This window comes from Vanellus vanellus (assembly GCF_965231255.1).
Source record: "Vanellus vanellus genome assembly, chromosome: 3".
Lineage (NCBI taxonomy): Eukaryota > Metazoa > Chordata > Aves > Charadriiformes > Charadriidae > Vanellus > Vanellus vanellus.
This window is the reverse complement of record NC_138907.1, coordinates 78,559,111-78,584,053: the sequence shown is the minus strand read 5'-3', so window position 1 is coordinate 78,584,053 and position 24,943 is coordinate 78,559,111. Positions and strand designations below refer to the sequence as shown.

General features: G+C 35.9%; 1 protein-coding gene across 1 annotated transcript in view; it reads left to right on the top strand.

Moving 5' to 3' along the window:
- AFG1L (AFG1 like ATPase) overlaps positions 1-24,943 on the top strand; it is a gene marked incomplete at its 5' end in the record, with an annotated part of 66,466 nt that overhangs the window by 4,650 nt on the left and 36,873 nt on the right. The window contains 6 exons of the mRNA XM_082480522.1: positions 3,118-3,341; positions 12,560-12,611; positions 13,274-13,375; positions 14,790-14,920; positions 20,275-20,374; positions 23,276-23,334. Coding sequence (XP_082336648.1) covers positions 3,118-3,341; positions 12,560-12,611; positions 13,274-13,375; positions 14,790-14,920; positions 20,275-20,374; positions 23,276-23,334 — 668 coding nt within the window. The remainder of the gene's footprint in view (positions 1-3,117; positions 3,342-12,559; positions 12,612-13,273; positions 13,376-14,789; positions 14,921-20,274; positions 20,375-23,275; positions 23,335-24,943) is intronic.

The following is a 24,943-nucleotide window of genomic DNA, read 5'->3' as shown; positions in this document are numbered from 1 at the left end:
CCTATTCTAACTGTAGTTTCCTTGCTGTAAAATTACGGAAGGTAATTGCCTGGTATTCTGCTATGTATTAAAATTCCTGAAGTTTCCTTTTCTTTATGAATTTGGGGGTAGATTACTATAGAAGCACAGTTGTGTGAATGATTTTGCAATCTGTCCCATAAAATGCAGATTAGAATGGAAGACCCACATTTTTTTCTGTCTCTTAGGTTAGTTTGTCACTTGAATAATTGTCTTCTGTTGACTTACCTCTAAAACCCCTACACGCTTTTTTTAAGAGCTTATGCCTTTGTTTTGCAGCCACAAGTTTGAGTTTATCACTTACTGGTTACTGGGTTTCTCCAGGTTGTGTATTATAGTGTACCCCCATCTTATTTGAATCGCAGTGTTCGATATTATTTTAGGAGAACAGTGAGTAATTTGTCTTACGTCACCCTGTCATCGCTTGTGCATACTCTCCATCTCTGTCATCTGCTAATGTCAAAGTATTTTATTCCACTCCTGGGATGGTTAGCTGTAAGTAAATGTAATCTGAGACAAAACCCACACTTCTGAGCAGTCCTGCTGGTGTACTTTGTCCATGGCCAGGAAGGTCGTGAACAACAAACCCTTTCTTATCCCTAAATCAGCTAGGGTCAGGTATCGCTGACTTGTTCCTGACAGATTTTTGTCAAACTTATTTTTAAAATTCACTCCCCATCAATGAAAGTTTTACAACTTCTAGACTATTAATCGATTTCACTGCCTTAATTACAGTTATTAAAGTAACTGTATAAATACAGTCTATTTCCTTTTCTCAGTACCTTGTGTGTATCTGGAGATAGCTATGTGCTTTTCTTTAGTCAGGTCTAAAGGTTTTACTCAAATGTTTGCAATAACAGACTTTGAACTCAACTCTCTTTATGTGACCTTTTTAGCTAGGGATGAGCTAATTATTTTTGATTCATAGCAGTAACTCAGTTCCTTCAGGGCATGAGAATTTGGTGTAATTATTGTCTGTAGATGTAACAGTGACTGTCTTGCTTTGGAGAAACTAAGGTGTTACTTGCAATAAATAAACATAATTTGATCTAATTGTTCAGTTTTATCCTTCTCTTTTATAACTATACTTATTTTATGTTTCTTAGAACAATTTAAAGCTCTTCTTGTGCCTCTTACAAATTCTCGCTGGGTTGTGACCAATGGTTTAACAAATAGTCCTTTAAATCATCTTCTGCTCTCCCATTTAATTCATACCTCATGAAATATGATGTGAAAACTGAGAAGTGTGTTCCAGGGCAGACTATACCAGTATTGGATAGAACATTTTTTTTTCATGTGTGCTTACATTGCCCCCTCATATATATACATCAGAGTACTTTTTTCTTTTTTTCTTTTATTTTTTTTCTCTAATAGACTTATTACTGTCAGTTTGCAATCCATTGTAGCCCCTGGATCCTTTTCTGCAGAGCTGTTCTTTAGCTGGTCATTGCCCATCTCTTCAGTTACTTATTTCCCCTAACCACTGTACTTTGTGCCTGTTGAATTGTGTCCTATTTGTATTAGATTCTTTGTCAGGTTGTCAGACTTGCCTTGCCTTCCAGGGTGTTTGCAGTCCCCCTCTGACTTGCAGTTATTTGTGTTGCCAGTCCGTGTACTTTAATTTGCCATACACAGGTCATGAATGGAAATTCTGGATTGCACCAAGTTAGAATTCTGAGCCCTCTCTGAAACTCTACCTCAAATATGCACTTGGTTTAACTGTAGTAATTATTCGTTACACACAGTATTTCTACCTGTTTTTGTACCTGCTCAAAAGTAATTTCAATTGCAACTACTTCATATGTGAGAACGCTATGTGACCCGATGACAAAAGTGTTACTGCAGTTAAGATGTTTTTCCTCTACCCTCTATGCATGTTACCTGATCAGAGAGGGAAAACTTGTTGATCTTGCACTGTTCCTGAGGGAGGTGTTGCCTTTTATTTGTTATCTTGTTATCTTAAGTGCTTTATTTAAAAAAAAAAAAAAAAAAAAATCTGCTTGTACTTGTTCCAGTATTTTTGAGTTTGAGAATATTGATATTCTGAAGTTGTTTTGACTGACCTGTGAATTTCTGGATTTGCCTTAATCTCCTTTTTAAAGACAAAAATTGTTTCATTTTCCTATTATTTAGGAACCTCACCTGCCTTCAGTGAGGTCTCAGAGAAAGCTGTTAGAGGCTGCTGTGTTGCTTAGGAAACTTACCTAAAGCATTGAGGGGTGAATTTCCTCAGATCTCACAATGTTCAAAATATCTAACTATGTAGTCTATGATACACATTTTTGCTACGCAAATCTATTTCTTTTATTATTGCAACAAATTGTGTTACTTGAGATTACACTTAACCTTTTAAATGGCAATGGAAGCAAAGAAGATATTAAACACCATTTTAGTGTATTCCATTGTTAAGTTTCTGATCTTACTGATTTAGCAAGCCTTCTTTGTAATCCTGTATGTTCTTTCCTTTCCTAGTTATATCTCGGTTTATGTCTTATCAATTCTGACTTTTTTTTTTTTTTTAATAAATAGAATTCCTACTTGGGCATGGCCCTGTCTCTTCTCGGAAAATGATAATGCCCACAGAGCAGGCTGTGGCATTGCAGGGCCTCGCAGCTATCCCCTTGCTTAGTGTGGTCTCTGACTCTTTCAACTTGCTTACAGAACAAGTTTTTGCATTTTGGTCTCCTGTTTGCTGGCTTTTAAAGTCTTTCTGCCTGGTTTAGCCCACCACTCTCTAAAGGATTAATCTATTCAGAGAAATGAGCTTTGCAATTTTTAAATTACTTTGAAGGAAAAAAAAAAAGTCAAAACTTCCCGTGCAACAGCTCATCTAAATCTCACCAACTCTCCAGCTCATCTTTTTGGTGTGTGTGCTTGTTAATAATAAAAATAAATGTTAAAACGTACTACTAGAGGTGTTTACTACTGGAGTTAGAAGTTGATTTAATGAAAAATGAAGGGGTAACATACTCTAGTGGTTGTATAGGTAAGTAATGTATATATGTCTTTGTGTAAACTGTTAAGAATGTGTGTTGTTTATGAATGTAAGAGAATGCTTTTCAAAACTTCTTTATTAATAATCTGCTTTTCATTTTACAGCATACACAGCTCAGGGAGATGAGAAGACAGTCCCTGGTACCCCTACAGATGCTAATGCCAGAGCCTTATTGGTTTGCAGTGGACCTTTAGAACATTATGACTTTCTGATTAAGCAAGACGAGTTGAGGAATGATGAGCAACAAAGAAGAGTTGTGCAGCACCTGCAGAAATTGCACGAGAGCCTTAAAGGCTACAGCATCAGTTCAAAAAATCTTCTCTCAAAGGTGAGATTTATAATGATAATTTTTTTTTTGCATTTATATTTGCTCCTAAGAATGTGCTTAAAATACATACATTTCTGTCATTAACACGAGTCTTATTTTTGCAGCTGGGTCTTTGCAGGTAGATCATTGTGTTTGGATCCCTGTTATTTCTTTTTTTGGTTTGTAAAATTCCAGTGGCACTCTAGAAGTAAGCAAATTATACATTATTGAAATAATTCTATAAGAAAATCTGATATGATTTTGGTTATGTCTGCTCTCTGCCTTTCCAAAAATGGAAAGGGGAGAGAGAGAGGGGCCTAGACTAGGTTTTAAGTCTCAAGCACTGGTATAACAATGTGTTTGGGTTACACATACTGAACAGTGTTTTGCGTTCTAATAGATCTTCCATGACTATAAGTGAAATTAGCCAGCAGAGTCTAAATAATTTAGCTTTGCAAAACATCACATAGATCAGACATGACTTTTTTTAAAAAAAATGTCTGTTTTTTTCCAGTGTTGTTAGACTCTAGGTGAGGTAAGGAAAGAAGGAAGAGGTGTGATCTGTGTTTTTTGGGAGCATCACAGCTCCTTTTGAAAGTATTAACAAAAATTCAGACACATCCCTGTTGCACGGCGCCTTGGCAACCATGCTGCCTTAGCATTAGTAATGCTAATAGCCTGCTGTTGCAGCTCTGTAACTTTTCCCTGAAGCTGTTGATACAGTGTTTTCCAGAACCTCTGTGGTAGTATTTTTCATGTCTTGTTCTCATGCTGTTGTTCTCAGAATGTTGCTCATGTGGCCTTGCACCTGCAAATCTTGATAGCATTGTTATGGCAGGTTCTCATGGGAAGCAAGTAGAACTGGTGTGAGGATCTCCCTTCAGCTTTGCTTGCCTCCTTGTGTAGATTTGAGTTTATATCCCAGAAAACCAAACATAGCGCCCGGCGAAGTAGACAAGGCATTTAATTACTTGGTAAATATTAGGCAATCATAGATGTGCACAGAAGCTGGACAACCAGTGAATATGCTTCATTTGCACCTGATTAACATACTCCAGTCAGCACAAATGGTCATAAACATGGCAAGGAGAAACAACAAGAATACGGCGTTTGACTGAGTCTGATGATAAAAGTATAGTGCTGGGAAAAAAGCATGGCAAAATGTTGCCATTATTATCTTCACTTTCCCTGCCTGCACTGAAGAGACACCTCCCTACCCCTAAGAGGAGAATGTCTGGAAGCTGTCACTGCTCTCCCCAGCCAGCCGCTGAGTGTTTTCCTTTGTCTTTGTCTCTTTCTGTTGTACTGCTTTTGTTTTTATTTTTTTGTCAGAAGTCACTTTCATGTTTACAGTCAATGTATGCTGTCAGCTGCAGACCTTGCTAATAAATCTCCATGTCAGCCTTTTTCAGCATCTGTTATGCACCACACCTCATCTCATGGGCATAAATCTAAATATCTAACTCTATTGAATTTGTTACCTAACCATATACTTCCCATTACAACCCCCAAATCTCCTATACCTGGCACAAATATTGTATTTGGTTTGCACGGCAAGCCTAACTGGTGTAGCATGAAATCAGAGGAACCAAAGTCTCCAGCGCTCAAGTGCCTCCAAATGACATGCCGTTCTCTGCCCTTTAGGCACCAAATGACAAGTTACCACTCTAAGGGTCTTGCGATGTATCTTAGCTTCAAGGCATGAAAAACGTAGAGAAGAGAATGTTGGTAAGGGAACAAGTGTTATACTTGTAAAAGGCCTGTGTTATACCTGTAAATGTGCCTGTTTCAAATAGGCAAGTATAGCAGGGTGCAGAGCATTGGGACACGTGCTTGCCTATCAGGCTGCCGACAACGTCCCTCGAATGCTTTAAACTCATAGATGCAGCTGGGGATCATGTATTTGCAAAGCATATGCTTGACTGGAAATGCCATAAACCTCTTCCTGCCTCCTGATGAAAGGCAACAGACTAAACACCTAGGAAGGAGCTCTTTTTTTTTTCTTTTTTTTTTTTTTTTTTCTTTCAATTGAGTTACAGTGAGAAGAAACCTGAATGGGAAACAATTCCATGGAGCAGAAGTCAAGAACTCTGGAAGGGAAAACACAAGAGTAGTGAAGTACAGGAAGCAAATTGCTAGGGCAAGACTGCTCCTAGAGGGCAACGAGCCTGTCTTTGGAAGTTCTGTTCTGGAAGCAGTTGACCCGATCATCCTTATGGATCCCTTCCAACTTGAGATATTAAACTTGAGCTTTTAATAGGGGGTTTGGCTGTGAGATCCCCCAAAGTCCCTGCCAACCTAAATCATTCAATGATTCTACCTCTGATGTGGGAATTGGAGCCAAACAATGGTTTGTGGTATATTTTTTGCCTGCTCTGGCTGTTGGGTCAGCTCATCGCATTACTTACCTTTTACTTTTGGGTTTTCTTTAATTAAAATTATTTAAAACATAAAAACAGTGTAAAAATTGTAGCTATAGTCTGAAAACTGTATGTTTATGGTATTTTAAAACATTTATTTATATTGTATGTGGGTGTGTCCCTGTGGATCCATGTTGCCTTGATGCCTTTGTAGGCAATCTCTTGAGTTAGCCTACAAACCAGTTCCTAATTCAATTTGAGCACGTCCCAAATAAAAAAAAAAAATAGAAATTTCCTCTTTCAAAAATGGTTATTGCTTATCCTTGGTATCCCAAGCAAAATGGTGGTGTGCCTGAACGGGAACTGTTTTTGCATAAGTGTAAGGAGGTCAAGCTGGATTCAGCTTGCCAAACTACTTCTGATCTAGTAGGTGAGAGTTTTATATCCTGAGGATGCTTGATGTGAAAAGTTTTTTTTCATCTGTCTGGGGTTCTTTTTAAGCTTTGGTGTTGGGCTTGTAACCTTTTAAATTGCCTATCTCAAAATTATCTTTAGATACTGTACCTGGACTGTAAAAGAGGAAGTCACTCAAAAGGAAGCCCATTATCTGGCTTGCTCCTGCATTATGATTTGGACATGCTGCCAGACGTGTATTCATTTTCATTCTTTAGAAAAAACGTTATGATGAAGGCAGTGGTCTTACTGTCAAACCTGGGGATCAGTAGGCTAGAGCATTTTGATCTTTTCTGGTAAACTGTTTTGGACATTTGGATATTCTATTCTAAAAGCGCTGCCTTTGAGAATAGTTTTAAGAGCTGACTTGTGTTAACTGGAGTGCCCTGAATCATTATAGTTGTTAGAGCAGGTGTCTTGTAATGGCTTTGTAGATCAAGCATTATGTGGGTTTGTTATTTGCTGTTCCTTTGATTGGGAAGCATGAATAGGGAAGAAAGTCTCTATTGCAGAGAACAAATACTAATCTTATTCTATTTAGGAAATTGTGATGCTACTTTATCCCTGTATAACAGAGCTAATCGCAGTACAACCAGACTGACTGACACTTTCTTAAAAAGAAGAAGTCAAATGCCATTTTTTTAGGTTGAGAATGCGGTTCTCACTAGTTCCTTTAAAGCACGCCTCTCTTCCATTTAACGTTGCTTGAATTCCATGCTTTAATTCTAAACCAGCTTTTAAAATTTGTTGCATGTCTCACTGATACCTTGGGAGGAATGCCACAGTGAGTGAGAAGCAGCTGTAGAACTACTTGCTATTGGGTTAAATGTTGTTGCAGGTTTTTCTTCTAGAGCTTGATATCTCTGAGGAAATCTTAAGAAGATTGGTAACCAGGTTTAGCACTATAGTACCATGCCATACATCAAAACGCCAGAAAAGGAGGAGAGCAATGACTTTTCTGTAAATCTGTTAAAGCCTGCTAGCTTGTGTAATTAAATCAAATCATGATTCATGATGGAGAAGAAGTCGCAACAACTGTGTTTCTCTGCGGCTGTCTTTGAGGAAGTTATTTGGTGGTTCAAACAGAGGTCTTTTTGACATAAAATGAAGCCAAAGAAACTATGCTTTAAATTCTACTGTGGGCCAGGCTTTGCTTCAGCAAAGTTGTAATCAACATCCTTAATGAAGGTTTTCCTCAGAATAAGAGTCATAGCTGTGAACAAGTAGTTGGTAAAATTGTAGCTATCAAGCACTGTACCAGCTGTAGACAGTGGCATCATATGCTTGTCATATGTCTGCATCTGTCAAGGAGTTTTCTATGTAAGCAAAATACATGTTTTTCTATGATGGACTTTCAGGGTAGCGATGCTGTTGCAGACTTGGTTCAGTCTTGAAGAGGCTTTTTGTGCCTAGAAGAGGTGGTGAGTACTGCTCTCTGGAATTGACCTGGGCTTAATAGGATTTGTGTAGGCTTATGAGTCAAGGTAGTTCATGTAGCTAGTAGGAGGCATCTCCAGGAAGTACTAAGGATATAGGGCACAGGTAAATACCGTATTCATGAATAGCTCGTTGGCAGTGTCCTCCCATGGAGGCCTGGTACTTTGTAACTTTGAATACACTAGGAAGTAAAAGATAAACCTTAGAGTATAGATGTTCAATTATTTTATGATAAAACGAATGGCATTGGTTTTGTTTAATGTTACTACTTAATGGGTTTTAATAGATGTAAACAAAATAAATTGATGTATTTTAAATGACTTAAGGACTTCTTGGAAATAAGTCAAACACTTTGATCAGTTACACATAGTAGGTTATAAATTGACTTTTTGCTTTTTCAGGAGCTTTCTAGCAACTTGACTAATGTACTTTTAGTATGAAGTCTCCCGTGTTGAAAAGAATCTACTGGCAGCTTTTTAGAAATAAAAAAATAAGGGTGCTTGGCATTTCAAGCGTGCTCATTTTTCCTGGCTCTGTCATTGAAGAGAATGTGGTTGAGAGGTTACAGTGAAGAAAAGGGGGGAAAGAGAAAAGCCTCTGTCTGTCAGCTTCTTCTGTAGTCTGATATTCCTTATTTTATTGCCTGATTTATTCTGCAATAGAATTGCAGAAACCTCTTCTAAAGTAACAGTTATTCCAGAAATAGAAGCTTCTTTCACTTCTGAACCATTACAAGAAGTGTCTGCTTTGGTTTTAGTTTTGTTCTTTATTTGTCGCTTTTTGTCTAAATAGTTTTATTCACTAAAAATATGGTAAAAGTAGGATTAGGGAACAGATACTTATATCAGGTACAATAGAAGCATTTTAATGTTTATCCAAGAGACTTCCATTACCTCACAGGCCAAAGCTCTTTGAAATTGGTAGTCTGGGGGAGGGGACATGGCACCAGCCGTTTCCTTTATGATAATAAAACTAATTTTTTACGATACAAATTTTTTGGGGCATCATGTTAGAATGAATTTGAGGGGGAAAAAATTAGTCTTGCTGTAATCCAAGTAGGCTTCTGTTTTTCAAAATTATTACTCAAATTTGAACAATGACTTTGATCTTCAACTTGGTGAAAGCATGGCCTTGTCTGTTGAGATATTTTGAGATCCTCTGAATTGAAGTTCAAGGCCGTAAGGGTTTGCATAGACGTTTCAGATCTCTAGCTTTTCAAAATAATACCAATTGGGACATCTTAAGAGTTGTTGAGTTGCTGTACTAATGACTTGAAATAAGCTCAATTATAAGTGAGGTCATGTTTTGAAAAGAGGTATGAACAATAGTAAACACCATTCAAGACCTTGAAAATGTCTTCAGCTACAACAGCAACTAAAAAGGAGGCCTGAAATAGGGAGAGAAAGAGGCAGTTTTGTTAGTGTTTACAAAAAAAATCTGCAGTTTGGAGACTTGTCTCTTGAATTTTGCATATTTTAATTAACCAGCTTAGTATTGACATGCATTTTCACTTAAAAGATTTTCAAATCAGAGTGTAAATATTCCCAGGAAGTGAGTTGCTTGCTTCTAGTGTCTGAGGTAGGGAGCATGGGAGAAGGTGGGAAGACATTGCACGTTATTAAAGATATTTAAGAAAGAATAGGAGGTTGTCAGAATGACAGAGATGTTTTGACTAGTATAATTCCTTAGATAGGTAGGATATTGATTGATTAAACTGAGGTTTAAACAAAAAAGAAAAATCTGATGTGATAAAATCAAAGCAAGGAATGCAATTTTGAAACAGAAATGTATTAAACATTTTGATAGTAGAGGAGAGAATGTTGTAAATCTGGGGACGCTAATGTGTGTGTCATCTTGTGGAATTGTAAACATTTTAGCATATAAATGATTTTCAAAGAAAAGTCTATAGGTCAACTGATCTATAAAAGGAAAAAAAGTTCCAGCTGTAGCATGTCCTGATGATAATGAAACTTGGTGAAGCACTTAAGTTATGCTTTCTTAAGTTATCGCAAAGAACGTTATGGGAATTAAGAAACTTGGGAGGACTCAAGGGATTTGACACACTTGTGATACCCTCGTTTGAAAGGATGTGCTGAGCATTCAAAACATCTAAGGATTTCAAAATTTTCCCCTTCAAACTCAAATTTTGTGCGTCTCTTAATATCTTTGGGTTTGTACATTTTAAATACTGGCGTTAACATCCTTAAACCTTATCAATGTTGCAAAAGCAAATTTATTGTCAACCAAGTGGATGTTGTACTGAAACCCCAAATACACCTCAGGATAATATGGAAGCAAGGAGAAGCTCATTCATTTAGTTTGTCTTTGTACATCTCCCACTTTTCTCCCTTCCCTCCCTGAAACAAACAAGACTACTCTTATTTTAGGGTAACTGGGGATCTTCTGCATTAAATCTCCCCCCTCCTTCTTTTGGAGTGTGTGTTTCAATAGAGCCAAGATCAGTCTTCTGCTTTCTTCGCACCCACATACCACTGTCTTTATTGACTACTTGCTGTGCTCTAAGTTGAACCAACAGCGTTGATTGGATTTTATCAGAAATCCTAGTGGAAGTTTCTACTTTTCTTACGCAACTTCCAGGCTTCAGAGGATGCATAAGGATAATTTTTAAAAGTAATTAAAAAAAAATTCATTTTATTGTTATGCAGAATAGCTTGAGGATGTCTGAGTTTCAATATTAAAATCTACTGATCAAGTTTAGTTTTTTAAATAAACTATAGGTTAAAAAAAAATCAATGTAAGAATATAAAAATACTTAGTGTTATACAATATTGAGGAAGTGAGTATCCTAAAAGCGTCAGTACTGTCACTTCTGGCAGAAGTATATGTAAAATATTTCCTACAAATGTCTTTAATTACTGGAAGAGGATAAGAGTTTTTCTGGCATTTGCTTTGCTTTTGGAGATGGTCAGTTTCAGCAAATGTGTTTGGATCTGCCAGTGTCCATCTTTTTTTTTATTTTTTTTTTTTAGTAATTAGATATCACTCAAAAATTGCTGTCTTCACAAAAAACTTAATTCCATTTTTTAAATCAACTAGAAGTTGATTTAGACTATTTAGACTTTTATGGAGCCCAAGCCATTATATTTGTTTCCTTTAGCCAAAAAAAACTTTTTCTCTAACGTGTTTTCAAGAAATGGTAAGTACTAGAGTGAGAATAAAATATGCCTAAAAAGGTGAACTTCAAAATGGTTAAATGTAATTAATAAACACTTTATAATGAAAAAAAAAGGTGTAAAAATGTAGGCATTACTACTTGTTCTGTTTATATAAACTTTACAAAGACAGGTAAAGCAGTACTCTAAACATTGATCTATTTTTCAAGCTTTGTGTCATTCCTTGTGAAACTGCAAATCACATTAATACAGCCTTTTTATGTAATAAATTTAATGTGATAGTCTTCTATTTTGTTAAAATGACTATTGTTAATCTCAAATTCTTATGAATGTCTTTCTCATTTGTTTTTTTTTCCCCATTTCTCCTTTCTTCACTGTATAACTGAGCATCAGTAGTTTTAATGATTGCAAGCTCTTAAAAAGAACACACTGAAAAATGTTCGTCAATTAAATTGTCTTGCAGTGCTTTCAAAGCACTAGCAAATAGTTGCAGCCTTGTCTATTAATGGAATGGTTTCAGAACATCTGAAACCCTGTTCAGCCACAGATTGATGATACAAATTTTTTATTATCCTATTAATATAGCTCTAAATTAAATCTATAAGTGGGTCTTATATAAGAGCTATGCTTGCATATTTTCTGAATAAACTGGTACCATAGACCTGAGACATTATCTTTCTACCTTTTGGTCATATATTTTCTTTCACATTTAATTAGTGTTTTGCTACTGATTCCCCACTTCTTTAACATGTCACTGTATTTTGAAAAGTGCTTTAGATTCAAGTTGTTTAGCAATTACCCAGCTCCAAATGAGACCACAGGGTTGCAATTTTATTTTTCCTCCGTTTTGGTTAAGCTCATAGAACTCTGAAAGTGGAGCACTTTAAAATAACCAAATACTCTTCTGCAGTGTTTTTGTGGATGTCAGTTCGTTTTCATGGATTTGATGAGAATTTTGTTAAGATTTCCATATTTTTGGAAACTGTTTCTTTTCGGAATTCAACTTGTAAGTGGCTATGCACAATACTGGAGGGGAAGGACTGTTTCAAATTGAAAATCTTGATGTTATCTGAAGTTTTTCTGTAAAAATATATATTTGAGTAAAATAGGATAAACCATCAGGTATCATAATAGATGTCCTGAGTAATATTAAAAGATTAAAAATTCTTAAACAGTATTCATTCAAGATAAACATAACTCGTGAGAAAATGATTAATAAAAGCCATATTTTTATATATACATATACACGCACGCTCATGTATATAGGTACATATTTTTACTGTGACTCCATTGATTTTAATCATGTTTAAACCAGAGATGATTCCGCATTTAAGATTCAAAGCAGAGAGAAAGGGGACCTACAATGCTCACTGGCTTTGCAGTGCTGATTTTCTAAATCCTAATGGTTTATACCTTAAGCAGAGCTGGTTTAATAGCTATATATCTATGAATACTACAATACTGCTTAATTTTGTATCCTTTTCCTAGGACCCTTTGAAATGGCTTAATGAGGAAAGGCATTTGTTGTGATGATGATGGATTGGGAAACATTTAATCGTTTTATATGTGTTCTGGTAAAAAGGTGTGTGTGCTAGGAGTGGGGATGGGGACATTTTCTCAGTGATCTAAAAAAAGAAACAAACCCTGTATGTTTGGCCTCTTTTATAGAATTTGCACAAATAACAGCATTAAGATTGCTTACCAGTTCTGAGCTGATGATTTATTCAAGGTTACACTTTGCTAGCTAGTGCTACTTTGGTGGTTAACTGTAGCTACTTTCTTACTTTACCACAGCAGTGTGCTTGCTTTTGTTTTACCCCATATTTGTATTTATTCTCCTTCTCTTGATTTGCAGCTCTTTACAAAAAACAAACCCCCAAAAGGTCTTTATGTCTATGGAGATGTTGGTAAGTTTTGGCTCCATCAATTTCAATGGAATTTTCTCTAAATGCATGTTTAATCAAGTTCTGAAGTGTCAAAAAGTGTTATGTTTATGTAGCATTACTGCTTTAATGAATTTTCCAGGATTAGTTTTCTTCCACTTTATGATGTTATTTAATACAATTACACTCTGAATTCTGAAAGCTGTTGGATTGGACTACATTACCACATGTAGTTTTTTTCAATGCTAACCACTCACTAATATTTAAGAATGCGATTTAAGAAATTGGGAAGTAATTGAGAGGGCCATGGAGAGAATTTATGTTTTCTAATAGCAACAATGCAGCATGAAAACACACTTGCTTTTCAATACTAAGTATGTTTTCTGGCTGCACATGGAGCCATTTGTGCAACCTTTGGGCCATCTCTGTATGGATCAAAATTTTAAAACAGAAAAATAAAAATTCCAAGTTTTTGAACAGAAAATATAACTGTTTTTCAGAAACAGTCTGGTCTTGTACTTATTCTGTGGAAGGATGTAATTTCTTTAGTTCAAAGCTAATGAACAAGCACTATTGTAATCAGTGGATACTATTCTTTAACTACCTGTTGGGTGTTTTTTTTTGGTTTTTTTTTGTTTTTTGTTTTGTTTTTTTGTTTGTTTGTTTTGTTTTTTGTTTATTTGAAGGCACAGGGAAGACAATGGTGATGGACATGTTCTATTCTCACTTAGAAGTAGAAAGGAAAAAGAGAGTCCATTTTCATGGCTTCATGCTAGATGTACACCAGAGTAAGTGCAGACACAGGTATTTACAATAATTTTATTAAATACAGTATCTATTAAAAAGTATGTCTCATTCTCATAGCCATATTAATCAGCGTAACTTTATTTAAAAGTATTTAAGCCAAAAAAGTAAAAAATAGGAGAGAAGTTAAAGGATTTTAGCATTGTCATACCTGACTAGATATTAATTGCATATTATTTCTCAAGTATCTTTTTCTCAAAGATTCTGTATACTTGATTGTATAGAAAACTTGGGTATGTATTTATGATTAAATCCTTAACTAAATGTTTTCCAGTTACCAATTAGCTTACATGCAATCTGAAGGTGGCAGTTGCTAAAACTGAAAAAGTAAAGGTTAAATTCAGTCTGCATTTTGAATAAGCAGTAACTAAATCAGGTATAAATGCCAAGGAGAATGAGAACTATTCTGGTTGGCAAACTTAGTAATGCTATCAGTAATTTAGAGGGGGAAAAAAATAGAAGGAAGTTCATCTTGAGTTTCAGAAAATTTTCTGACAGGGTGAATAAGGCGCTTTGTTTTGACGGAGATGCAAATTTTGAAATATCTAAAACAGTTTTTCTTTCTAAATTCTGTAATCTTAAAGTACTGTGAAATTGTTAAGTAATGCTGTAATTTACAAGTATTTTAACAGCTGCATTTTTCTTGGGAAGCTTTCACTGATGTAAACAACTTCTGCCACTTTCAGTGCCCTCTTTTCTATCATCGTTGGGTCACTGTTGAAATTTTCTGTTTCTGTTTCTTGTTGTATGTGCTTAATCTTAACAAAGGTAGCTTTTTACTGCAGGATCTTTGTTTTCCGAATGTTTGTTTACAGTCAGATGGAATACAGTCCATTGGACAGTAAAGATGGGTGTAATAATCTTACTTTGTGCCAGTATCATCATCTTTACATTTTGAAATATAACTGTGTTGCTATATCTGGGTTCTTTTAACTAAATGCATTCTAAGTGTACCTTTAGAGCATGCACTGCACAGAGCCGTGCCATTGATTTGTAAACACCGTAAGGGTTTTGCGTGCTCAGAGAGAAAATTAAGACAGAAAATGCCAAATTATAAAGTGAAACTGAAACTAAGGTAATGAATTGGAGCATCTTTAAACTGTAATTTATATCAGTTTTTAAGAGATAAAGTATATGTGTATAGCATTCAAGTGTTCTTTGATTTTTGTTTTACATATTTCTAAACAAGAAAATACAAATCACAGGATCTGTAAGCTTTTAATAGTTGTCTGGATGTGGTTGAAAACTGTTTTGCCCTCTTGAAATCGGGCTAGATTTGAAACTTTCTTATTCTTACAGGACTGGATGTCTTTTTATTTGGTAGCTAGATAATTTTGTTCTCCCTATCTTAGAAAAAGAAATAAGAAATATTTGTTGTTTTCTGTTTTATCAACTGAGGAATACATCGCCTTAAGAAGAGCTTGCCAAAAAGAAAGGCAGGATTTATGGCAAAATCATATGACCCAATTGCACCAGTAGCAGAGGAAATAAGCGAGGAAGCTGCTCTCTTATGTTTTGATGAATTTCAGGTAAGAAGTCAGAGATTACTCCTTCACTTCAAGGGAAACTTAATGAAATTACTTTTCATCTTAAAATACGACATTTGTTACTGCTAATATAGTATTTGAATCACTGGCCAGTAGTGAACTGTAGAAGTTGTTTCACAGTTTTGAAGATGGTGGGGTGTTTTTTTTCCAGGAGATAAGATGCAAGTTGGTGGTTTAAGTCCCCTTCTAGTGCTTTCGGTCACCAGTCTAGTTACTAGTCATACAAGGGAGTATTGGACTTTGGTGAAAGGCTCATGAATACTTTAGGGCAGGAACCGTCATCCCGTACTGAGGCTGTACAGTGCCCAGGAGAGTAGTTGCCTGTACTTGCTTGGCATGCCTGGTCTTTGCTGTAGTTAATATAGGGCAACAAAATTGTCTCGGTGTGATTAAGGATATCAAAATAACATGTCAAATTCAACCTAAATTCTTTCCTTGAGTTATTGGAGCCTTGGCAAGGCAGTGCCAGATTATATCCATGTAACTAACATTTTAAGAAACTTTTATTGAATTAAATGTGAAAATTAAAAATAAACTCATAAAATTATCTTTGCCCAAGCTAACTTGGTTGTTTTATCTGTTTTACACAGCTTCTGAATTTTGTTTTAAGGGCATGTCACAAATTTAAGTGTAGAATTGCTTTGTGAAAATTTTTAGAAGAGAAGCTATAGGTATTTAGCAACTCTAATCAGCTGAGATTTTTTGAATTCAGAGAGAAAAATGCAGAGCAAGAACAGATCTGTGATAGTTCTCAAATCACCGATACTAAAAGAATCGTCTATACTAATTGTCTGTTATGCTCTTAAATTAATACACTACTGAAATAGGTAGAGCAATTTATATTTCCTAGCTATTATTTTACAATCCTGCGCACCCGAGAAAATAACTGGTTTACAGTCAGCTCCCATGAAGGGGATTTTTGTAGCTGTAAAGTAGTAGGTGTTCCTGTTTTTTAAGTTACTCTTCCATTTTTTGACAGTAGGTAGTCCTTTGATCTGTGGTTTCAGAATGTGTGGGGTCATTGCAATTGCTGCTGATTGATCATTTAAATTGTGCTTTATCTAGTGAATATGAATGCTAGGCTTCCAAAACTTGCAGTATAAAATCTAAATAGAGAGACAGTTGTATTTACACTGTAAAGAAATGGGAAGGTTTGGAGAGGGCAGGGAGGAGTGTTAACTGTCATGACATCAAATGGTCAAATGGTAGAAAGAAGCATCTTTGCTGTACCATGTATTAGTGTAAATACCCGCTTTTCTGTATAAATGCCCACTGCTTTCATGTCCTGCTGTTGCTGTTTCCAGGCTGTCTGTCACGTTTCCACATTTTAAGGGGAGAGACTGGCATTTCTCGTTTCCAAATTGATTGCTTGCTCCCCCTGCTGACTTGCTTGAGGTACATCAATCAATTCACTTGTAAAAATCACCTGGTTTTGTCTGTGGGTCACAGTTGGGAAAGTAATACAAGAACTATACTTTAAAATGTGTATCTAAGACGTTGTATTCTTACGTGAATTTTAAAAATCTACTTGTTCTCGGTGCACTAATGTTCTAAACTCACTGATTTCTGAACAGCTGTATTTCTTGACTGATTTTCTGTATCCTGAAACGCTACTCAGGCTTTGCCTACAGAAGAGGAGTCCCAGCTTTCTGAACTTTTGCAGAAGGCACTGAATTTGGGATAAGAAACCTTCTGCTTAAATAGTCATAAAGTAGTGCAATGACTGGAAGAGCAGCTCACATGGTGACACAATTATCACTGATAATAGGGAGCCGTATCTAATTCAGGATATTTACAGCTCATTTCCCCAGAGGAGATAATGGCTACATTTCACTGCAATTTGATTCACACATATTTAAAGAATTGCTACAATAAAATGAAACTGAAAAGAACTGGAGGCTCAGAACATACACTGCTCAGACTTGCAGACAAAGCTACTATCTGTTTTGACAGGTGGAAAGTCAAGTTAGGTCTATACTACCTTGGCAAAATACTTGTGTATGAAGGAAACATCAGAAAACTGTGGAGATTTGCTTTAAACACTTCAAATGACTTTCAAATACCTCTTGGGGAAAAAAAGGAGAATAAGCTGAAATTACTTATTTACTTATCTTAAAATCAGACACATGGACATGATATGGTAACAGGGACAGCAAGAAGTAATGTTAATGCTCAGATTTCAGAGGGAACCAAATGCAGTACTTCAAAAGACAAAAGCATTGTTGAGGTTGCACATTCCTCTTTGACAGTGGGCTAAAGCAAAACAGATACTCTGAGTGGATCTTCTTGCAAAGCCTAGAGAACTGTCAAACAAGTGGAGAGTTGATGTAGAAAAATACTTCAGTGCTTTTAAAAGTAGTTTTGTGTTCCACAATACTGTCGTGTTAAAAAAAAATTACTAGTCTTAAATTTTTCTTTTTGCAAATACTGCGTGAAACCCCAGACCTTAGCGATGGCACTAAGCTTCTGAGTTTGTCTATTCTGAAGCAGTTTTTTTCATCAGCATTTGTCTGAGCCACAGACTCTCAGGTTATTAAAGCATTGTTACTTCTTGCTGATCTTTGTCATACAGTTTACTGTAAATATTAAAGTTTTTTTAATCACAGAATTCTTAAGCCATTCTAAAAGCGAGTCCTCATTCTGAAGAAAAACCCTAGAATTAAGCCATTTGTAATTACAATTTTGATGTTTTGAAACACAGAGGGCGGCCACCAAAAAGAGACTAGTTATTGTTTAGTGATCAAATAACTATACACAGGTAATTAGAAGTTCTAATTTTGGTGTGTGACTTTAACCTATGTTAGTATTGATAATGAAAACAGAATCCCTACTTCTTGGTAAGCTGGATGATCATACAGTGTTAGTCTTTATATATACCATTGGTACCACTTGGACTTAAAGCAAACTACAATTTGGGGAGTTTTTACTAACCTGCATGCTATTAAAAGCCTCTAATAAAAATTAGGCTCTTATTTTTGTGCTAATACTAATTACTGATAATACATGCTTATGTTTGTCATTCATTACATGGAACTGTACCAATCAGTGGATGACTGAGTCTCAGGCACTTACACATGTAAATTAACTATTAGTCTGGTGTTTTTTCTTTCTTTTTTTTTTTTTTTTAACGTGAGTCATAATGGAAAGCAGCACTAGGTCATAAAAATCTTTTCTCTTAAATGCTAATGAAATTTCTCCATTCTCTCCATTAGCAGCCTCTCCTTATTGGTAATTTGTAGCCTTTGCTTTTGTTCCCCGTTGCAATGGATGCTGGATACAGTAAAGAACATGAGAAATTACAATGTTTTAGTTACTGTCTTCTACCTGCTTTACCTTGTAGAAATTTTCTGTCTTTCCCAAGCTGTTGTAGATAAAAGGAGCTCACATTTGCATCCCAGTTCTCAAAGACGCTCTTGCTTTTTGACAGAACTTTCAAGAGTCAATTTTTTTGTAATGAAGTGAAAACATTATAATTCAGCATCAACTAACAGTTATCATTAATAAGAGAATGCTATTGCTTTCTTTTATCTAAGCTTTACTATTCTTTCTCTCCCTGTTTTTTTAAGGTAGCATGCCTTATAATATTTTTAAACAAAAAAGTTTGTGACAAAGTGATCTATATAATTCATTTTGAAAACTTGGCTATTAGGTTTGCTTTGTGATACAAGAAATTCTGTTACCCTTAAAATGCACTTATATACTGATTCTTTGTGTGTGGTGTTTTTTAGGAACAGGGAAAGTTCCTAAATTTTAGTATTTAGAAGAAATAAATTATTGGTAGGTGGGTGCATAAGCAGCTACATTAGACATATAGTACAATAGTGAATTTCTACAAGCTTTTTGGAATATGGGATCTTAGTGATCAGAGATGTGCTAATCTGAGGGATGTGTTACTGATTGTGTACAACGATTTCGTTTTGAAAAAGAAAATAAAAATCTGTATTAATGATTCCATAGAGCTAACTAGAAGAAATCTTTGGAAGAAGGAAAGTGGTGTTTTCTTATGATTCTCTATGAACATTATTGCTTCCAAACTAGCTCTCAGAAGTGTAACCTAAGTCTTATACTGTCTCTAGTTTACAATTAATTTTTTTTTCTGCCCAGAAAGGCCATTTAGAAACTGGGGAGGAGAGGTAGTGGATTAGGAAAAAAATTATACTGGTTAAAGTCTTTCTGCAGATGTTACCATCACAACATGCACATCTAAACTGGTGAAAGCATAGCAATCTGTCAATCTGTTGTGTAATGAGTGTGTATAACTCTTGGCATGCCACCACTTTTTTATTTCCTCAGAATTGCAGTCTGCTTTGGTAAGTCTAAATGCAACAAGTGACTATATTATAATCAAAGGGAATGTAGGAGAAACAAGTGTAATGATAGTAAAGCCGGTTTACTTGTTAGGATTGCGGATCTCAGCTGGTGAACTCCTGTGAAATAGAAATTGCTGTTGTAACAATGGGGGCTTTTTGTTCGGGGGAAAAAAAAATACATTTTTTTAATTTGTACAAAGTGGTTTCTGTTTTGCATTCCCCTTATATCTTAGTTAAGCTAAACTTAGATATTTAAAGAAATTTTACTTTATGGCTTATTTTTCAGTCTTTTTGTCTTTCTTTTTTTTCTTCCCCAGTATCACTTGTCCCACCCATTTTTATTTTTTGTTAGTATTTTGTGCCTGAAGGTTAGAAGAGGCTGACTGTGCTGGAAGTGACTGCCGTGCCTTTTGATTATTCATGGACAGTAATAGAAGGCACTTAAAAAGAACAATGAAATTGCTTATTTTTGTGATGGGCCATCTGTTGAATTGTTTTTTGCAACAATCACACAATAGTATCTATGTCATATCATTCTATTTTCAACAGCAGCTGATTATGTATAGTTGGCTACTTGTCTTTATTTCTGAAGTCCCATGACCATTTAAATTCACCTCTGCAAACCTTTGCCTCAAAGGTAATAGAAATGTAAAACAATCGGTGTGTATTTTCTTTCTGTCTTCTGTTTTTTTCCTGTTGTTTCTAATTAATTAGGCCTCTTAAATGTTTAGGTCTGTTTTCTGTGTCTCCCACCTGTAGTTTTATAATAGAAGTTAACATGGAATCATTCAGCAATTGGTAAAGAAATTGTGGAGTTCTGAAATAAAGAGCGGGCAAGTTTTGAAAGACCATGGTACATTCACTGCTTATTAATTATCCCTTTTATTTTTTTTCTCACCAAGCAATAATTAGAATCTTTCTCCATGGCTTTCACTAACAAGCATTTTTCCTAGCTATAAAGCCACTTGCAGATCTATTGCGGCAGAAGCTGAAAGCAAGATAAAACAAATGTGTTGTCTTCTACAGGTCACTGACATTGCTGATGCCATGATTCTGAAGCAGCTTTTTGAAAATCTGTTCCAAAATGGGGTTGTCGTTGTGGCAACATCTAACAGGCCGCCAGAAGGTAAAAACAAACATGCTACTAGTATTATCCAAACACAATGAATCTCAGTATCTTACAAAACAGTTGAATTAAAATCATATAATATTTAATGCTAATAAACTCTCTAGTCTTCAAGAATCTGAGATACTCCAATTTGTGCCCTGTTTTTTCGTGTTCTTAAGGAAGAAAGGTTTTTCACTAAGTCTTACTCCTGTCTTTTCTGAAACTCAAGGTGTTCCTCCCCTCAAGTCTTTTCATGTTTTCTGATGCTCTCTACTCTATCCAAACCAGTGGTATCTAGGGACAGGGGAGTTGAGGAGAGGTGAAATATTGCCTCTGTTTTGGGTGTATTCCAGGGTAGGAAAAGACCATATTCAGCAGAAGAGAGGGGAAATGAGAGTACATTCCCTCCGGGTTTGTATCTAGGAAACTTGCAGACTTGATTCACCAGCTTAAAGGAGAAGTCGTGCCCCTTATCAAGATGCCATTCTCACAGCCTGGTTTGAGGTCACTTATTGGGAATTACGTAGGTGGAGAGTTGCTACCATTTCTAACAATATTTTTACATAGAGCATGACTAGCTAGGTAGATCCTTCTATAAAGCCCCCAAATCAGTATGGGTTTTAACCAAGTAGTAATCACAGTATTTTGTAGATGAGCAAAATGTTGCAGTGTTAGCAGTTAGTATAATGCATGATTTCTATGCAACTTCTATGACACTTCAGATTAATTTCAAATGTTTGCCCAAAATACTAAAGAGTTACAGTATTAACTGTAACTACCATTTAATTTTTCCACCCACATTAATTTGGTAAAAGAGAATCACTAAAGACTTACAATGCACTCAAATGTTGTTACTGGAGAGGAAATATTGTCCCAATGGTTTATTTTCCTTGTTTGAGCAAACAAAGTGAAATAACTGCTGTACCTGGGTGAACTACAGATAAACTGGATGCTGGTGCCTCATTCAGTTGGGAAGCATCCTTGTGTGTTTTGAAGCACTACTCTTTAAAATTCAGGAGAGATTTTTATCATAACTTGGGGATTTATACCACATCTTTAATTTAAGTTATCAGTTTGTGACCATTACTGTCATATGGGTTTTTTAATACATATTAGGTCACTGTGTCAACCTGAAAGATGTCCACTTGTACTAACTACCCAACAGAGAATGTCAAGAACAGCATCTCCCAAACTGAGCTGTGTTGCAGTCCAGATGTTGGTCAATGCCTGTCTCTTGTTCCCTTCTCACTATTCCCGTGTGCTCATGGTGTGTGTCTGAAATCCTCCCACAGGAAAAAAGAGTTGGGTTAGTGTAGTATGCTACATTAGGGTTTAAGACTGAATTGAGAGGTTTGTTTCCTGTGGATACAAAGGGGGAAAAGTGGCTTTTTCATTAGAGAGCAGATGCACCCAGCTGCTGACCATTTGCAATATGCTTACCCATGTTAAACTTCTGCCCCAGGGGAATATGAAAGGAAATAGTCAGGTGCAGTGTTTGGGGAACCCTGTCTTCATTTGTCCACCAAAATTACTGTTTATTTTTCTAATCCTCACAAAACAGAGACAATATAAAACTCACAGCCTTATAAACTAGAAGAACTAACAAAAGTAGCTGTCTTATAGTACTATTATGTTTGCTAATTTTTGCAAGTAAAAAGTTGATTGCAGTTTTAACAAATATATAGCTATCATGATTTGCAGAGTTATGAATGAGAGTGATACATGACTTCATACAACTTTGTTAGTAATTAGGGTGTGGAATCACCTTCATGGATAATTTTCCTAAGTGTTTTTGTGTACGTATCCAATTTTTTTAAAACCATTTTGTAGGTGTCCTGTTGGTTTCTCATGCATACTGTATCTTCTGTCCACCATGAGGTGTTGGTAGAGCGTAAAAGCTTTAGCCTACTTGTAGCCTTCAGACATTATGGGGAATATAGGTGGTATTAGTAACGGGACATTATCTTTTTTTTGAATTTTGGTGACATCTCTGCCAGGTGTATGTATTCTCTTATTTATTCCTCCTGACATTCGTAGGTGCTGTACTGCCTTTTATAAGGCTTCGTAATACCAAAGAAACAGAGCAGCCCATCATACGGTTTAAGTGATAACATTTTCAAAGAACAAGTCATTCTGTTATGAACATGTTGGGCAGTTGGATAGTTTTGAGAGAAGTTTATGCTGTATAAAATACAGAGATAAATAAGATATAAAATGCTGCTTTATAGGGTTTTTATTAACATGCATTTTCTTTGAGTGCAGATTGGCATTTTGTTACATAACATTTCTTTTTTTTTTTTACATTCTGTTGTATTTTTAGCAACTTTGCATAGGATTATGTATTAATTTAATTTTATTTTTTTTACCTTAGGGATAGCGCTTTTTCTTGCTTTGGAAAAGGGGGTGTACGTGGTAGAATTGCTAGAAGATAAAGTGTACCACGGTACACTGAATCAGAATTACACTAACTTTGTAAACTCAAATAGCTTTTTTTTTTTCTTAGTTTACCTTGGGTTTTTCCCCTGTGCCAAATACTTGGTACTTAGCAGTTGCATAGTTTTGGCCTTATAATCGTATAATCATACCAACGTATACCTAGCATTACAAATCCTTTTTTATGTCCTTACTTTAAAACAGATGCTAGTCTTATTTCTTCTGCTAAAATCGGTTATATGTCATTAGAGATTTAAGTCATCTTTCACTTCCTTCCTTTTTCTGATTTTCTCAGGATGTTCTGTCTTCCTTGAGAATGTATTGAATTTTCATACAGCAAAAGAAGAGAAATCAATTTCAGCTCTCCTTTTCCCCCTTTTGTTCCTCTTGTCTCTGGCAACACTGAGTTTTATTTGCCAGACTAAAAGACAAGCTGACATTGTTATTGACTAAGTAGCAAAATGGTACTTATTTCCTTTCTTTCAGATCTCTATAAAAATGGTCTTCAGAGAGCTAATTTTGTGCCATTCATTGCTGTGCTGAAGGTAAGGAGAGTCACTTGTTAAATGCTTTTCAATTTCGCCTGCTGTATTAATAAATTAGAGATTTGTACAGGATGGCTTTGATACTAGTTTCCAGATAAGATGTATATGCTTTAATTGTTTTGGGGCAAAAATAGTTGAAGGTAAGGCAAAAAGAAACTCCTCCTCTCTAGAATTAACATGCCTTGAAAGCTGGACATTTTTAGTATGACAAAAAGTTACCTTTTTGACTAAGGTAGCAGAATTCGTTTGTCTGAATAGGACTTTCTTACTGGTCTGTGTGTGTGTGTGTGTGTGTGTGCTGTGTAACGCAGCACCCCTCTAACGGTTATACTGTGTTGTAGTTGGGGACATCTTACATTTATTACGCTACAAAAACTTGGTGTTCCTTTGGTGTAAGGAAAGTAGTGTTCAGTATGTACCCCTCAATTGCCTTGCTTCTGGGTCTTGTGTGTAAGTGGCTTTCTGAATGGGTATTCCTGAGGCTTCACGTAATGTTCAACAAGCAGCAGTTCTGAAGCAAGCTTCCTAGAGTCTGCGTGTTGTGGTGTGGCAGCCCATGAGCGAGAACTGCTTCATTTAGATTAAAAAATGGCGCTTCCTCTCTTGATGTGAATAATACAATCGGCGCTTATTTTGCTATTAAAAAGAACATGTGCTGAACTCACACTTCTAAGTTCTGGGCAAGTCGCAGATCTTTTTAATTCACGAGCTATGGTTGTGTTGTAATGTTATTGAGGGCTAGCCTACAGCTCCTGTGTCCTGCTCTGTCTGGATTGACATGACATGTACAATGGAAATAACAGCACTGCTCTACCTCACAACATTATTGCCATCATAAATACATAAATAATGTCAACTCTACCAGTATCTAAGACAAAAGAAAGGTAAGGTAAAGTTTAGGGTAGGTTTGCTTTAATGAGAAGAAATTTGGAATTGCCGAACAGATACATTGGTTGGATATTTCTGTTAAGGTGGTCATCAGTAAAGCAGCTGAGAGTGCCTTCGGTTTTCAGTGGGGCATTTTGGAATCATAAGGTTGCTTAATTGCCTAAGCACCTTTGCAAATCCCGTCTAACGTTGACATCTGAGCAATTACGAGGTTTCAAAGTTCATATGGCATTGACATGAATGTGGCACTCCTATATTTCTCAGGATGGCTGTGTATAGAGTCAGGGAGGTTACCAGTCAAAGCGGTTCTTACCTGGATGGTTTTACAAAAGTAAGATACATAAAAATAAATGAATAACCACTTCCACTTCAGGTTCCTGAAAAGGATTTATTCTGTAGCTGACTGCATTGGATGCAGGACGAATCCTGATCATAGGGTGTTATCAAGAATAGTAGTATCATATGCATTTGCTTTTTGAAATGCAGCGTCCATGGCAAATCCTTCTTTTCTATGTATCTTTCCTTGTTTGACTCTTGTTTTTCTTCCTTGATAAATGTAAGGCTTGTTCATTTCACTGATGATCAGACTTAAAGGATATCTATCGTGTGTGCTTATTTGTAGGTTCCTCTTTTCTCTTTTTGGCTAGCAGAAGAAAAAAAGTGAAATGTACTTTATGCATACAGGACACCTCATCAGGACTGGGAAAACAATCTAAATTTT